The sequence below is a fragment of the Cajanus cajan genome, chromosome 3 (assembly GCF_000230855.2).
Source record: "Cajanus cajan strain Asha chromosome 3, NIPB_CcT2T_4, whole genome shotgun sequence".
Taxonomy (NCBI): Eukaryota; Viridiplantae; Streptophyta; class Magnoliopsida; order Fabales; family Fabaceae; genus Cajanus; species Cajanus cajan.
Window position 1 is genome coordinate 2,031,022 of NC_138519.1, and position 14,247 is coordinate 2,045,268.

The 14,247-nt window shown below is 32.6% G+C and overlaps 2 protein-coding genes across 2 annotated transcripts; both read left to right on the top strand.

The window, feature by feature from the left end:
* Positions 1 to 4,928: 4,928 nt before the first annotated feature.
* On the top strand, positions 4,929 to 10,250 carry BAG6 (BCL-2-associated athanogene 6). The gene is made up of 3 exons (XM_020374258.3): positions 4,929 to 5,094; positions 6,083 to 8,063; positions 8,542 to 10,250. Exons 2-3 carry the CDS (start codon positions 6,153 to 6,155, stop codon positions 10,099 to 10,101), a joined length of 3,471 nt encoding a protein of 1,156 aa, XP_020229847.2. The 5' UTR covers positions 4,929 to 5,094; positions 6,083 to 6,152; the 3' UTR covers positions 10,102 to 10,250.
* Positions 10,251 to 12,559: 2,309 nt separating this feature from the next.
* On the top strand, positions 12,560 to 13,982 carry LOC109798616 (acidic endochitinase). The gene is made up of 2 exons (XM_020358949.3): positions 12,560 to 12,980; positions 13,280 to 13,982. The coding sequence occupies exons 1-2, from the start codon at positions 12,622 to 12,624 to the stop codon at positions 13,803 to 13,805; spliced, it is 885 nt and encodes a 294-aa protein (XP_020214538.2). The 5' UTR covers positions 12,560 to 12,621; the 3' UTR covers positions 13,806 to 13,982.
* Positions 13,983 to 14,247: the final 265 nt, after the last annotated feature.

A 14,247-nucleotide genomic window follows, 5' to 3' on the forward strand; every position in this document is an offset into this window, starting at 1 on the left:
CATAACATTTGAATTTTTTTTTTGAAAAAAAAATCTCAAATTCTGTGATCATATAACTTCTGTAACAAAACCAATAGACTATACCATCTTCTATCAACTAAGAATTTTAGAATACAATCACGCTATTAGAAGAAACTAAATTACCAATCACCAAAATTCAAAATTTTTGATATAATTTAATAACTTTTAGGCGTTTCTTCACTTGGTCATTGAGCTATGTCATGCTTCTGTATATTATGAAATATAATGATTGAAAAGTGCACTATATTTGGAACAAGTAAAAGAAAGCTCCAAAGTCACTAAATGCTAAAAGAAAATAGTAGACAGAAGAAAAAATTATTTAAGATCGGGGACAATAATTTAATCTACTATTCAAACATCCAAATCACTAGTCACAACAAGTACTATTACAAGAATGAGAATGTGCATTGCAATAAGCAAAAGAAACATCATCAGTTAAAGATGAAACATGTATGATGAGGTTACAATCTCATCTTATTGGCACATGATTTGATGGTTCTCTTTACCCTAAATCATATGATGAAAGACAGAGATAGTTAGCTACTGCTTTTCATACATATCATGATGATCCGAGATCAAAACATACAGTAAGGTCAAAAGAAAAAAGACAATAGCTCACGAGGCCATAGAGTTAAAAAATGAGCACATATTGTAACGTTAATTCACCATAGCTTGACCTGTCTTTCGAAGTGTTTGGGGCATCCAAAATTGCATGAAAGGAGCAAATAACAAGTGCAAATGCACTTTATCCCAAAAGCCACAGTATCTACAAAAGAAAACATCTAGCTAGAAAATAAGACACGTCCAAGTTTGAAACATATTTAGTCACCATCAGTGTTATTCACCATTTAGATTTCAGTTTCAGACTCCAAACATTGGAACAAATCAATATTTCAATTGGGGGGGGGGGGGGGGGGGATTTATTCAAATAAAAGAAAACATGTGCAACATAAATAAAGATCCCCAACAAAGGACTAACAAAACTACTCAACAAAAGTCTGTTCTCTTTAGCTCATTGTTCCATTTATAAATCACAGACAACATTAGGTTTGGCCTATGAGTAACATGTGCAGTGTTTGAAGAACAAAACCAACAAAAAATTCAAGGCAAAACAGTCAAAAGAATCATTCAACAGAGAATGAAAGCTACCAATAACTTTTCAATATTTCAACAGGGCAAATTTTATACTGGTTTCCAAAAGGAGACCCACAAAAGCCATAATTGAAATTCAAACAGCACACATTAGTATTGATATTAGACCTATTGAAACTACGAAAATTCACAAGATTCTCTTTTTGGCATATTATCAAAAAGAGAAAGTGAACCAATCACTAAACAATAATGCCACAAGGGCCCCCTCAAGACTCTCTTTCAAGCATTTCCTTATCACATATCCACGTATGCGAAAACGTAACTCTCAAGTAAGGACTTATTTGTTATAACTTTCTCCAATAGTGGCTCACATTCTTATTTTTATATTTGGTGAACGTATCCCCAACCATGTTATATGAAAGGGTTATTTTTTGCTTTTAGTGAACCTCTATTTTATTTTATATGTATATAAATGCATCAATCTTTATATTTTATTAAGATTACAATACACCTTAATTAAGTCAATAAAATATTTTATTCAGATATATCCTTAATTATTTACTTCATTATAACTTACATTATGTTACTTTTGATTGGAAAGACAAAGTGAAGAACGGATGGATTTTTTTATCTTATTTAATTTAAAAATTTGAAGCTAAAGGAAGGAGCAATAAAAGGACTAAAATATTTTTCCTTTTTATTTTTATTTTTACTCCAATTACTTGATGATTTAGATGAGAGAAAATGTAGTATATAATTCATAGAGCACTAGATTGTACCGTAAATGTTTTATAACAAAATTTAGATGCAGTTGTTTATATTCTTTATGTAATGCTTTTGGATTTTAGTGTTTTATCTTAATATGCATAATAAAATATTACATTAAAAATTAACAAAAGTTATCAAATTCCATTTCTAATTAAAAAAGAAATACTAATACTAAAGAAACTACATACACGTTTTCTCAATATTTACAATAAATATATAAGAGTGCATTTTTTTTCTTCTCTTTCTCTCTCTCTATATATATATATAAACTAACTAAGGAGACATTCTATGACCCTTTTCTTAAACCAAACCAAATAAAAATATTCACAAGCTTCCCTTTCTCCCCCGTTTGAAGTAAATCTTATCTCAAAAAGCTTTTTCAAGCAAACAAGAAAATCCAACATAAAACATACAAAAATGATGACACGATAAAACGATTTGCATCTCAGCATAAACCAACTTATGGACAAACACGATAGAGCAATAGATTAAAAGAAGAAAATCCGATGTCATTACATTCATGGCATAGAACCAAACACTATTTTTAAAAAAAAAAACTCACAATATACACGAACATATAATAGACATAAGCAGAGAAGTGGAACGGGAGGAGGAAGAGCAATATTTTACTGGGCCAAGCACGATGGTTAAAACAGACGAAAAAGGCTTTTCTTGGGCTTTGTATTTGTTACTTGGGCCGAATAAAAAAAATATCCACTATTATCCATCTATATATTATTTAAAAAATAGATATAATTGTACGTTAGGTCTTTTTAATTTGGACTATGTGTAATATAGTCTTCATTTTTTAAAACCAATTACGTTCTTTTATTTGTAAAATTAAGCAAACTTAATCCCTCTTTTAATTTTTTCTATCTAAAACTTTCAAATTGTCATTTTCGATCCAGATATTTTCGGACTTTTGATGTCTTTGAGACTTAAATAAATTTGATAAAATTTGAAAGATTTTGTAGATGTAAGATTAAGGTATGAAAAATATTTTTCTAATTTTGGATAAAATTTAATGTTATGATGGTTATGTTTTGCATAAAAATTGAAATTATTCAATCAATTTATTTTATAGATTTGTAAGTAAAAATATATATTTTTTTACTTATTATTTTATCAAATAAACACTATAAATTTAATATTATTTTCCATCATTTTTTTTCAAACAAATAAACAAGAGGTCAAGGATAAAATTTATAATTTCTTACCACCCAAAAAGTACCCGAAGGTTCTCAGAAGTAGTAGCGTGGCAGCTCATAACTACTTTGATACGTGGCTAGAATAAGACTAGTGTAATTAAAGAATGGATAATAAAATAAAAATTATAATCAATTTCAATATTGAAACGAAGGATAAAATTGATAATTTTACGCTACATTTTCCTTTAAATTCATAAAATCGAATAGCTAATGACATCTTTTTTATTTGGTTAAATATCTCTTTTGTCTCTTACACTATTTTTTTTTTTAATTTAGTCCCACTTTAATTTTAGGTCTCAATTAGTCCCTAATAATTTAAATCATTGCAATTTTGGACTTCCGGCTAAATAATTTAAATGGAGTTAACTGGTGGACACGTGGATGCCAAGTGGATGCCACGTAGGTAGATCCCAAAATACTTGAATACACCTGAAACCAGAACGGCCCGTTCTGAAACCCTAAACCAGAACGGGCCGTTCTAGTTTCAGAACGGGTCGTTCTGGTCCAGAATTTCATGCACAAAAAAACTAAAGTACAAAGCATTCCAAAGACTAGATTTGGTAATATTGTTAATGGGGATTGATAATTTCAATTCCTAAACATTTGGACTATACAGTGTATCATTAAGAACGATGCAGTGTATCACTAAGGATAATGGTAACAAGTTTTATTTAATTGTTAGTCAAACTGAAGTGAACCACTTACTACCAAATTGACACTATACAGTCAAGGATGAAACGAAACAGTATTTTTCCTTGAAGTCATTGACGATGTACCTTAACAATAACAACCTATTCTTGAGGAGGTACAACCTGAATTTTTGTGGTTTAGGGTTTCCCTTCAGCGTTACCTAGATGATTTCCTTTCTCAATAATTTCTTTGAACTTTTTTAGTATATGTTATGTTCTGAATTTTTGTTTTCAGTTTTTGAACCATGTTTCTATCTTTGAATTTATGATATATTATGAATTTTTATTTTCAATTTTTGAATTACATTGCAGCATTTTAGTCAAGATTTTGAACTGGATAAGTTCAAATCAAAGAAAGATTTTGGAAGGTCTTATCTTATTTGTTTCTTTTTTTTTTTAGTTTTATTCATAAATAAATATTAATTTACTATATTTTTTTATTTATTATATTTTTATTAATATAGATATAATAAAAAAAATACAATAAAAAGTATGAAGTTGGTGTTCTGGAACGGGTTGTTCTGAATTTAGAACGGATAGTTCTAACAGCAGAACGACCTGTTCTGTTGCACTCATGTTGTGTTAAATTTGCATTTAAAATGATTTGTTTCAGTTGCAAAATTAAAACATAACATGTGCATTCAGAACGGGTCATTCTGGTTCCAGGTGTATTCGTGTCATTTGACGTCTACCTATATATCTACGTAAGATCCATCTGACATCCACGTCAGTAGGAATTAACTCTATTTAAATCATTTGGACGGGTCCTAAATTACAATAATTTAAATTATTGACGATCAAATTAAGACCTAAAATTAAAGTAAGACTAAATTAAAATAAAAAAATATTGTAAGAGACTAAAAGAGATATTTAATCTTTTTATTTTAAACACATTTATTAGTTTAAAAATATCCAGGTCGACCCAAAAGTCCCCGAAGGTTCTTCTCATATATACAAGCGTGGCATTAAAGAATAACTTTAACACGTGGCTCAAATATGTGGGCCATACCTTACCCGTTACGAAAAATCTAGAGAAGATTGAAGTTAGCATTAGACGACGCGCGAAACATCTCGAACACAAAGATTTTTTTGAGTCTAACGTTTCTATTCCGAGGCATAAGAGTCCTATATAAAAGCACCACGTTCTCTTCCACATTCCCATCAATTAAGGTTGTCATCACAACAACGGTTTTGATCACCTGCTTCGCAACACACGCACACAGAACGCCTTCAGGGTTGGTGGCTCGACTTTGTACCGATAACTCTCATTTGGATTGTGAGGAACCGTTTGGCTGGAATTTTTATCTCTTTTAAATGTAAGTCATTCTTCTCCTTTTTCTATTTAGTCGTTGATTCATTGTTCTAGTGACTCACTACATGAGATCATGGATGTTATAGAATAGGAGAGTGAAGCTCTTTGTTCGTCACGTGGTATTTGGATTATTACTATTAGTATTTGCCAAATGTTAGCATTATAAAAGTGAAAAATATTATTAACGTACTGTATAATGATTTTTAACGTACCTTAATGTAGTTTTACCAAACGTTTTTTATTTGTTAGTTTTTAATCGATACTCTTAATATTTTCACGTGGGTGTAGTGTAGGAGTTGGTTGATAGTTTTGAGTTTAATGATCAAATAGGATGTAGTTTTGAGTTGATGACATTTCTCTAGGGATGCCCCTGTTGTAGTTGCGTCATTGTGCTGTATGAAAGAGATTTACATTAATCCATTTATACTATAATGATATGAGAGCAAGTCTTTTAATGGACATGGTGCATGTAAATTTTTGTCTTCTTGATCAATGAACTTTTTTTTTTTCCCCCTTTATCACGTCTATATTCATCTGGGAATATATTTGATTTGGTGTTGTATACGAGTTTTGAAAGGGTTTAATTAAGGTATGTTTAATAATAAGGATTTTCGTCCTAATATCTGTGTGCTACAACAGCCATAATGCCATATTAGTTGTATAATGATCTTAAAATGCTTTTTCTTGGCATTGTTTGAATTAGAGGAAAAAATTTGTGCTCTTGGTGTTATGCTATATACAACTTCTATTCGGAAGAAGTGATTCTTATTTTTATTATGTTCTATGATGTATTTCTCTTTTCCATTCTGCTAGCTTAAAAGAAAGTGAGAAAATTGTTCTTTCATTCATTTTTGGTCCTTTTAATGAACTTGATTCATGTGATTTTTCTGTTCCTTTGCTGAAAATCATTCTCCTAATTTTTCACCCTTAGTACTACTAGTGTTAAAATTTGATACTAATCCTGTTCTTCACGGTCCGTTTGTGAAATGCAGACTTTGCACTCTAGAGTTACCAAGGTCAGGTACTCTCCTCATAAAAATCTTTCTTCTAACAATACCGATCATGATGCCTGCATACAGAAGCATGGACTCGTACCCATATCAGAGACCGTTCCCTCCTTATTATCATCCTGGCATTGAGGCAATGCCCCCTCAAATGAAAGTTGATCCATCAAAACCACCCTTTTCTTATGACCAACATTGGCCATATGTTGCCAATTTCGGGCACCCTATTCCCCCACATTTCTGCTGTGGCCACAACAACTTCCCTTGTTATTATAGCCACATTCCTTCATATCCTCATGCTCCTTCTCCAATGTGCTATTCTGGAGGCTGTCCTTCATATAGTGAACCGTATTTTGTTCCTTATTCCCCACAACCACATTATACCATGGAGCTGCCTAGATATGAATATGATAAGCACATGCCCCGAGAGCATCATTGTTGTGGTTGTTCTAATCATCCATGCAACCAAAAGGAAGGTAGAAGTGTGAAGATTGAGGAGCATGAACCTGATGATGGAAAGAAAGTGAATGATGCTTTGGTTCCAGTTCAGCTTAAGAATTATCCATATCAATTGGTTTGGGTCCCACAGGATTACTCAAGTAACAAACAGCTGAAAAATCCTAATGTAATGGAGGTGGCTGAACAAGACAAGGTATCACATGATAGAAAGCCTTCTGGTCTTGAGAATTTTAAAGCTGATGCACAGCCATCTGAGGAACCTAGAGTGTGGAATGGATGGTTACCCTTTGATATAAAGGGTGCCCCAGACATGTTTCATGATGGATATGGAACAAGAAACCAGAAACCGGAGTCTGAGAATAATAGAAGGGAATCTGAAGATGGAAAAATGGACCAGAAACACCAGAGTGAACACAAGAGATCCGAATTTCCATTCCCTATCTTCTGGGTGCCTTACTACAATAAGCAGGAGGAAAGTGGAAAGGCTAACAATCAGGAGAACACTTCTTCACCAAAAATCATTGAGGAGGTGCCTCATACATTCAAATCTGTTCCAGTGAAGTCTCATGTTGATGAAGGTGCTTTAAAAGGAACCGGTTCAAATCAAGTTGGGCACAAAAACACAGATGCTTCGGATGCTGTAGAGAAAGTGACTAATGCCAGAAGCATACCTGTGAAGCAGATAGAATCGCATCAAGGAAAAAATGAATCGGAGGGAGATCACCAACGAGAAGTGAATGTGACAAAAAAGGATTCTGGCACTGGTGACAAAAAGAGACAATCTACATCTTCACCAAAAGCATCCAAATTAGCTCCTGTTTGCCTGAGAGTTGATCCACTACCAAGGAAGAAAAATGGAAATGGTAGTTCGAGGTCGCCGAGTCCACCTTCCTCAAAAGAACATTCCCGAGCTACAAATGGTGAAGCATTCAAGACTCCTGTGTGTGGCACAAATGACAAGGCTTCGTCAGGTTCAAATCATAACAATGCTACAAGCATCAGTGAGAAAGTAAAACCAAGGGAGATGAAAACAATTCAGGTGTCTGAATATAAGACTAATGAAAACAAAGGTGTTGACGATGGATGTAAGAGCCAGACAAATGTAAACATACCCAACGAAGGTCCAAAAGGGAAAAGGGAAACTTGTACGGATGGTGATGAATATAAGACTGAAGACCAAGGGGCAGAAAAAATGAAGGGGGAAACTATAGAACTAAAGGAAGAGAACGATTCAAGCATACCAACTGATGCAGGTCGAAAAGAGGGAAGAGTTTTGTCAGATGCAGATGCTGCTGTTTTGATTCAAGCTGCATATCGCGGTTATCAAGTTAGAAAATGGGAACCATTGAAGAAACTGAAGCAGATAGATGAAGTCAGAAGGGAGGTGGCTGATGTTTACGGCCGTGTTCAAGCTTTTGAAAGATCTTCTGATCTTCAAAATGATGAAAAGCAAAAGATCGCAATTGGAGAGACCATAATGAGACTGCTGCTGAAGCTGGATACTTTGCAGGTACATGTTAGATAATCCTATTTACTTGAGATGAAATCATTAATGCATTTTTTATATTCTTTGATTTATTGACAGTAAAAATTATATGGAATAGCAAGTTATTTTGCAATCACATTTTGCAGTTAAAATTTCTCCCTTTGTATTTATTAGTTAATCTTAATTAATTGAGATATAAAGACATCAGTAAGATAGTTTAGATATTAGCTAATCTTAGTTAAGATATCGTGATATCAATGATGAGTTTTGATATTTCTGCATTCATGGATATGGATAATGAATTTTACATGCCTAATTACCTGCAAGTCTGTTGCAAGCACTCTGCCCTAAACAAAGATGAGCATTTTGGTATGAAAAGATGAGTTTGGTTGTGGTTTACCTGAGTTATTAATCATGTTCATTTTATTTATGTATGATGTTTAATATTGTTCTACTTCCTTGTTCAATGTTTTGCTTACATATCATTCAAATTATATATCAGGGTTTGCATCCAAGTTTCAGGGAGATCAGAAAATCCTTGGCTAGAGAGCTCACAAGCTTGCAAGAAAGGCTTGATTCTATAACGGCCAAGAAACCACAGCAGGAGATGCAGGATTTCGATGTTCAGAAACACGTTGAAGTTACTCCAAATGATACACAGAATGAAGAACATGTGCAAAGGGAGCAAGAAGAAAAAGTTGCTACACCAGGAGATTCATCTGAAGACATTACTGACGATGTTAAAGGTCCTTGTGCTAGTGATGGTAAAAGTGAATCTCAGTCACCAGTTGATCCAGCATCAAACGAGAGAGCAGAGCATATCGTACTTCCAAATGGATCATATAGGGAGGATACAAGCCAAGTGGTTACAGCTGATGCATTGAATCCTACAAGTGATGTCTCTGATACTAACAAAATGGCTGCAGAACCTGAAGCCAAATCAGAAGCAAATGACATTCCCACTGAGGCTGACGAATTAGATACGACTGATTCGGAAGAATTCCCCGTGGAAGTTGTTGGTGAAGATTGCAAGGATGTTAGTATCAAGAAAGAAGAACATGACGATGTTAACACTGTGAATCTCGCAGCTGTGGTGGATGATTCTGCACACGATCCATTAGATTCAGAGAACCATGCAATAATGGAACTACCAGTAGGATTGCTTGATAAGGATGAAGGGGACAATGAAATGAATATTTCAAAAGAGAAAGCACAAACCGAAAATGAGATAATTTTTGAAGAGCTACCTGTGCGACTACTTGATGAGGATACAACAATATCTGGAGTTAAGAAGCATGATCAAACTAAGCCTAAAACATATAAAGAGGTTCTACTAGCTCAAGAAGGGGAATTCAATGTAGATGAGAAACCAAGTTCTTCCACAGATGACACTGCTAAGCAAACTCAACTAGAGCAACAACAACATCTGGAAGAGCAAGAAGAGGTGCAATCTTCTGGGGAATCAGATGGCTGGGTGAAGATTGAGTTCCAAAATGAAGGTGAACTCAAAGGGGATGATGATTCACCAATGGATATGGTGGTTGAGTGTAAGTCGGGTGAGGAAGTTGGAAATGATACTAAGTTACCTCCTTTGACAGCACAAGACAAGGGTGATGAACCAGGGAATGAAGATGCAAGCATGGAAGCAAATGATGTAAATAGCATCTCTCCAGAGGCAATGAAGTTCGTGCCTATCAGTGACATGCAGAAGGAAGAGGAGCCAGAAGAAAAGATTGCACAGAGGGAGACACAAGAGATGGTTGTTGAACAGGCAATTAATGACGATGATAAAGACACACAAACTTTGGCTCAAGAGAAAACTGAACTATCTGATGGAGGGTTAAGTGGTGATTCAAAGTTATTGGAAGAGAATGAGAAGTTGAGAAAGATGATGAAGAAGTTGCTTGAAGCTGGGAATGAACAGTTAAACGTAATATCAGATTTGACAGGCAGAGTGAAGGACTTGGAGAAGAAATTAGCAAGAAGTAGGAGTAAGAGAGTGAAGACAAAGCGGTATAGACCAGCAACTTCCAAAATGTCTTGCATGAAATCCTCCAAATAATCCAGTGCATGCGAGAGCCTTTGGTGTTGCAATATAATATGTATATGTTGTAATTGCGAGGTGTGGTATGAGTCTTGTTATACTCTATAATAATCACTCCAACATATGTACTTTTGTGCTTTGAAGTTGTTCAATTGTTTTTCTCTTCAGCGTGCGTTCGTATATTATTTGATTTCAGTCTAAGTTCTGGTTAAACTTTTAATGGTTGGATTCTAGAATAATACTTCATTAATCCAGCATACTTTCACTCCATCCTCTTAATCTCACATTTCCTTATTAAAAGCTCCATTCTTCAACTGAAATTGTTCCACAGGATTTTCTAGTGTATATTGCTTTACCTCTCCGTGTGATGCCGTAGAAATTCGGAGAAAGGAAGTGCCAACATAAACATTGAATAATGTGCTTCAATTTTGCAAACTGTTACTAATGAGTGTCTCAATTTATTGTTAACTATATGATTAAATTAAAAGTCACGGATGCCTGTTAAAAATAGATAAATATATCCAAATTCTAGCCTCTGGAAAACCGCAAAGAAGACAAGATTAAAGTGAAATTATGAAAATAAGATTTTTTTATTAAATGTTTGTGTTAAAATATCTTACTCTTACATTATTAAATAGAATGATGTGATAAAATTCTATTAAATGTATGTGTTAAAATATTTTAGTCTAATATCTCCTTTAAAGTAAACTCAATTTTCACGTTAGATATCAAATTCTCAAATCCAACAATAGTATGCAAGTTTTTCATAATATTGAATAACTTTATTAAAAAATATTATTGAATTATAAAAATAATATTTATTAGTTATTATTCAATTTAGAAATTTAACAAACCACTCGAGTAACGTGATTTAATTACGAAAAACTTCTTAAGAGGTGATTAATATATGAAATTAAGAAGTGATATATATAATCGTTTGATTACTAGTATTAATTAAATATATTGTTTGATTAATTGTTCACTGTTCGCAGGGTCTGTGGTGAGTCTTAATTGTAGGATCAACCGCACGACTCATGATCAAGAGGGGTTTATTTTTTAAAGAAAAGTATATAATTATGCTAAAAATTTTATATTATTTTTAAAAATAAATTAAAATTATCATTATATATATATTATATTTAAAATATAAGGTGATACAATTATAATGTCCAATTATTTTTTATATATGTATTACATTTATAAAATGGTAAATTATATTTTTGCTTCTTCTAAATTTTTTTAAATTTAGTTCTAATTTTTCAATTTATTTTTGTTCTTTTAATTAGAGATGCATTATTTTTGGTCCTTAGAATTCTTTATATAATACTTTATAATAAATGATACTATAAAAGTATATTAAATAAAAATATAATATATCCATTTTAGATTTATTAATATTATTATTTTTTTAATGTAATAAAATATTGTTTAGTCTGTAAAATTTATGGAAATTTCTTATTAGGTCTCTAAATTAAAAAAAAATTGTAATCGAATCATTTATTTTTTTATTATTTTTTGTAATTTTGTTCTTAAGGCTAAAAATCTATTATATGACACTTTATTATATCTTTATATATGTAGATTCATCTCATATTATTATTTTATGTATAATTATACATATTTAATGAATTTTAATTTATTTATAATTTTTTTATTATTATTTAGAATAATAAGAAATTTTTATTTTTGAAGTTTAAAACCTTATACAAATGAATGATGACATCTAATGATAATCTAATATAGTTATCAGAGTACAAAGAAATATAAAAAAAAATCAAATTAAATATCACATTATAAACTAATATATAATTGTAGGAACTAAATTATAAAAAAAATAATGAGTGATTAATTTTTTAAAATTAAGACTTAATTAAAAATTCTCAAAAATTCATCAATCAAATGATATATTAAATCTTAATTAAATTGTGTATCTATTTTTATATTATAATTGTTTACATTTTAATTAATTTATATATAAGAATCTATATTTATTTATTATTTCGCTTAAAATCCATAAAATGCGAGGGCTTAACTGTTCACATTTAAAAACTGACGGACAATGCTAGTCTTGCTGACCTTTAAACACTGAAGCCATGGAAGGGAAGTGTTAATTGTAGCGTATGAACGGATGGAAGAAAAAGATAGAAAGAAAAATAAAGAGAAAAATTAATGATGAGATAAAAATAGAATACTAAAAGATAAATGATTTGTACGAGAAATTAAAAATTTAAGTTTTAAGTCAATGCATTGTGGTTGGTTCATTAAATTTGGCACCATCCAAGACGGCAAGAGCATCAGATCCTTGTTGATCAAAAAGAAAAAAAATGGGCCTCAGATACAACATAAAGACTAAAAAGCAAACAAAACTTTCAACTCCATAAATATTTGTTCACACTACAATTGCCACTCTATTTCCAATATCCCAAACGTAAAGACTGGGAAGCATTCTTAACGAGACTTTTCTCCTCCCAATAAGGCTATAAATAGACTCACCAACACAACCAAGCAAATATCAAAAGCCTAAGCCTATTAATTATTATGGCACACAAAGCACTAACCCCATTGGCACTACTCAGTTTCCTTCTTATTAGCGTCTTGTTACGCACCTCATATGCAGGCAATATTGCTGTTTACTGGGGTCAGAACACAAACGAGGGTAGCTTAGCTGATGCTTGTAACTCAGGCAATTATAAGTATGTGATCATAGGTTTCCTAGCCACATTTGGCAACAATCAAACCCCACTTCTCAACTTAGCTGGCCATTGTGACCCCACAAGCAACCAATGCACTTCTTTGAGTGCTGACATTAACACCTGCCAGAGTCAAGGAATTAAGGTCATGCTCTCATTAGGCGGTGGAGCTGGTGGCTATTACCTTGCTTCACCTGATGATGCCAGGTAACCATATTTCATTTGAATCACTAGAGTCCATGCATCAAATATACAATTTCTCTTAATTATAGAGTCAGATCGATTAGTTGTGACCATGAATGCATGGTGATCTTAATAACTCCTATTTAAACAAAAAATTATTATATAATACAGATCATATATATCACCTAATAATTTCTCTTATTTGACACATGTCTTTTTATCTTTGTGACGTCATGTCACATTACTATTTCTCTCTTTAATTTTATTTTTATTGGCCAATTGGGTGTCTTCAAAAACATTACCTAGTGTGAAATGTGATGCAGGAATGTGGCACAATATTTATGGGACAACTTTCTTGGGGGCCAATCAAGCAGTCGTCCATTGGGGGATGCAGTTTTGGATGGCATAGATTTTGACATTGAGGGAGGCACTACTCAACACTGGGATGAGTTAGTGAAAGCACTATCAGGGTTCAGCCAACAAAGAAAAGTGTACCTAAGTGCAGCTCCACAATGTCCCTTCCCAGACGCGTGGCTAAAATCTGCTATAGAAACTGGTCTCTTTGATTTCGTTTGGGTGCAGTTCTACAACAATTCTCCATGTGAGTACTCTGGCAGTGCCGACAACCTCAAGAATTATTGGACACAATGGACATCGATTCAGGCTGGCCAAGTGTTCTTGGGGCTCCCAGCATCACAGGATGCATCTAAGAGTGGCTATGTTCCACCAGATGTTCTTGTTTCTGATGTGCTTCCAGCAATTAAGGCATCATCAAAATATGGGGGTGTTATGCTTTGGTCTAGGTTCTATGACAAAAGCTATAGCACAACTATTAAGCCCAGTGTCTGAGTTTTTCAGCTGCTAAATCCAAGAGTTCTGTGAGCTTAGATCAAATAGTTATTATAATACAATAAAATCTTTATTAATTCCAGACTTAGAATATGTAAAATCACTCATTGATTGTGTTGTTTTGTGATGTACTATATGATAGAATAAGATATTAAATTTAGGTCCGTATTATATGAATGAGAATTTATATTTATCATTTCTCAACATTATTATGTTGTTGTCTGTTGCGTCAATTATAGTAATAATCAGCTAATTGCGTTGTTATGATGCTTCTTTGTGTATTAAATAACTTTCTCTTTTTTTATGATAAAAAAAAAAAACTTTCTTTTTCGCATTCGTTGACTCGTAGAAATCAGTTAATCACGTGTACACGTTGATCCCAATTCTTTTGCAGTATAATGTAGACAAAAGTTGGATGAAGGTATATATATATTATTATTAT